This window comes from Colobus angolensis, unplaced genomic scaffold (genome assembly GCF_000951035.1).
Source record: "Colobus angolensis palliatus isolate OR3802 unplaced genomic scaffold, Cang.pa_1.0 Scaffold38, whole genome shotgun sequence".
In the NCBI taxonomy this organism is placed as follows: Eukaryota; Metazoa; Chordata; class Mammalia; order Primates; family Cercopithecidae; genus Colobus; species Colobus angolensis.
In genome coordinates, this window is record NW_012117154.1 from 5,455,915 (window position 1) to 5,458,191 (window position 2,277).

At 50.3% G+C, this 2,277-nt stretch overlaps 1 protein-coding gene across 1 annotated transcript in view; it reads right to left on the bottom strand.

The window, feature by feature from the left end:
* Positions 1–2,277, bottom strand: part of PRDM15 (PR domain containing 15) — an 81,921-nt gene that overhangs the window by 21,422 nt on the left and 58,222 nt on the right. The window contains 1 exon segment of the mRNA XM_011954223.1: positions 1,634–1,852. Coding sequence (XP_011809613.1) covers positions 1,634–1,852 — 219 coding nt within the window.

The following is a 2,277-nucleotide window of genomic DNA, read 5'->3' on the forward strand; positions in this document are numbered from 1 at the left end:
TTTTTAGTAGAGACGGGGTTTCACCGTGTTAGCCAGGATGGTCTCAATCTCCTGACCTCGTGATCCGCCCGTCTCAGCCTCCCAAAGTTCTGGGATTACAGGCTTGCGCCACTGTGCCCAGCCCAGATTTTTAAATGTCCATGCAAAACAGGTAAGTTTTGACCAAAAGAGAGAAGCCCACTTCTCAGGATCTCTTTCTACACTGCTGACCCATTCTGGGAGCATTCCTGCCTGGCCAGGTGTAAATGCAGAACCGGATTTAAAAATGCTCAGCAAGCTGGACGTTGGACAAATGGACCATTCTCCAAAGGCTCCCAGCATGACAGACACGGGAGTCTGAGGAGTGGTTTAGACCAAGCTCCGATATGAGAGACAAATCCATAAAACAGTCACAAAAGCATGAGTTTACTCCCACATAAGACGACCCGAGTTACGTTAAATTGTAAAATGCAACCCAGCCACACTGCATCCCTGGAAACAGTTGGCTTCTGGCAGCATCCATAGTTACCAGCATTCACGGGCGCTTGCTATGTGTGGGGTGCTGTGCGAGAAGTTTCAAGACAGGGTCTGGTTCAACCAGCCAGCACAGCAACCCCAGGGGTTCAGGTCTGAGTACTGTCTACCCTGCGTAGGTGAGAAAACAGGCACAGTAGCTTGCTAAAGTCTACCCAGTCACTAAGTGGAGTCCAGGTTTGATTCGAGAAGCCCTGAGGATACCACCCAAGGAACCACAAAGAAAAATGTTGTGGGTCTTTATGAATCAACATGAAGAAAAGAGTCAAGTAAAAAAGGAAAGTGCTAAAATGTACACAGGACACAATTCCAGCCTTTTTTAAAAAAAGGGACAAAGGCACGTGTGTATGCCTATTTGGATGGACATGGTTATACTTCATTTTTTATTTTTATATATATTTTTTGAGATAAGGTCTTGCTCTGCAAAACAGTGGTGCAAGCACAACTCACTGCAGCCTCGACCTCCCAGCCTCAAGTGATCCTCCTGCCTCAGCCTTCCGAGTAGCTGGGACTACAAGTGTGTGCCACCGTGCCCAGCTAATTTTTTGTAAAAGCAGAGCCTCGCTGTGTTGCCTGGGCTGGTCTTGAACTGCTGGCCTCAAGAGATCCTCCAGCCGCGGCCTCCCAAAGTGCTGGGGTTCCAGGCGTGAGCCGCTGTGCCCAGGAGGGTTATACTTTACACAGGACTTTGTAGTCTCACATCTTTTCAACAAGCATATGCTTCATTTGTAATTATAAAATAATTTTTTCCAAATTTTAATGAAAAGGTGTTGAAGGGCTGCTGCTCTTAGTTGCTCTTGTACGGGTTTTTCCCACTTTCTGTCATTTCACAATATCTAGTATCTTTGAAAAAACACTTCTAATGACAGTAAAACACTCGACCCTACAAATCGTCCAGTTTTCTTAACTCCTTCCGCAGTGTGGAACATTTAGGGTATTTCCAGCTGCTTCTCCTTGCGCATAGCAGGTCTGACACCTGTGTCTCAGCTCCTTGCTCTCCTGAGACAGGTTCTCAGAAGGGGATGAGCCCATCGGATGGTGGGTGTTTCCAGGCCAAGGAGCAGGCAGCTGAACTGCTGCCCAAAGGCCTTGCTGACCGCGCCACCCCGCCCTGCCCCACCCCACAGGAGCTGCCTCTCCTGGCCCACAGCAGGTGCACAGGCGGCCTCACCTTCCAGGTGCCGGCGCTGGTGATCCAGCATGACGTCCTTGCGGTAGAACATCTTGCTGCAGACCTCACAGGCAAACTTCTTGTCGCCGTGCTTCTTCTTGTGCTTGGAGAGGTTGCTGTTGGTGGAGAAGAATCTGAAACACATCTCACATTGGAACGTCTTGTCATCTGTCCAGAGAGCAAACAAACACAACGATTTTGTGGTAAATAACATCTCATGCAGGCACGCACGTGTGGCCTGAATGTCAATAAAGCGTGGGTGACGGGCATGAGAGTCACAGGGAACGCGTGGCCAGGAAGAAAACAGCACCTGTGTGTCACACACTGTCTACCCCAGGAACACACGATGCAGAGACGGGAACCCCAGTGCTTGAAAAGCAGACAAGGAGCTCACCTTTCATCACCAAGCAACGCCAGCTGCCTCCCTCCCAGGCCACCCTGTCCCACAGCACCTGGGGACGATGACTCCACTCCTGTCAGGAAAGCTACCCGGTCCAAAGCTTCCCCTGGGCCTGCACTCTCCAGCATAACCGACTGACAGACAGAATGACCCCCCCTACCAACCAACCCACCATCCGACCAACCAACCACCC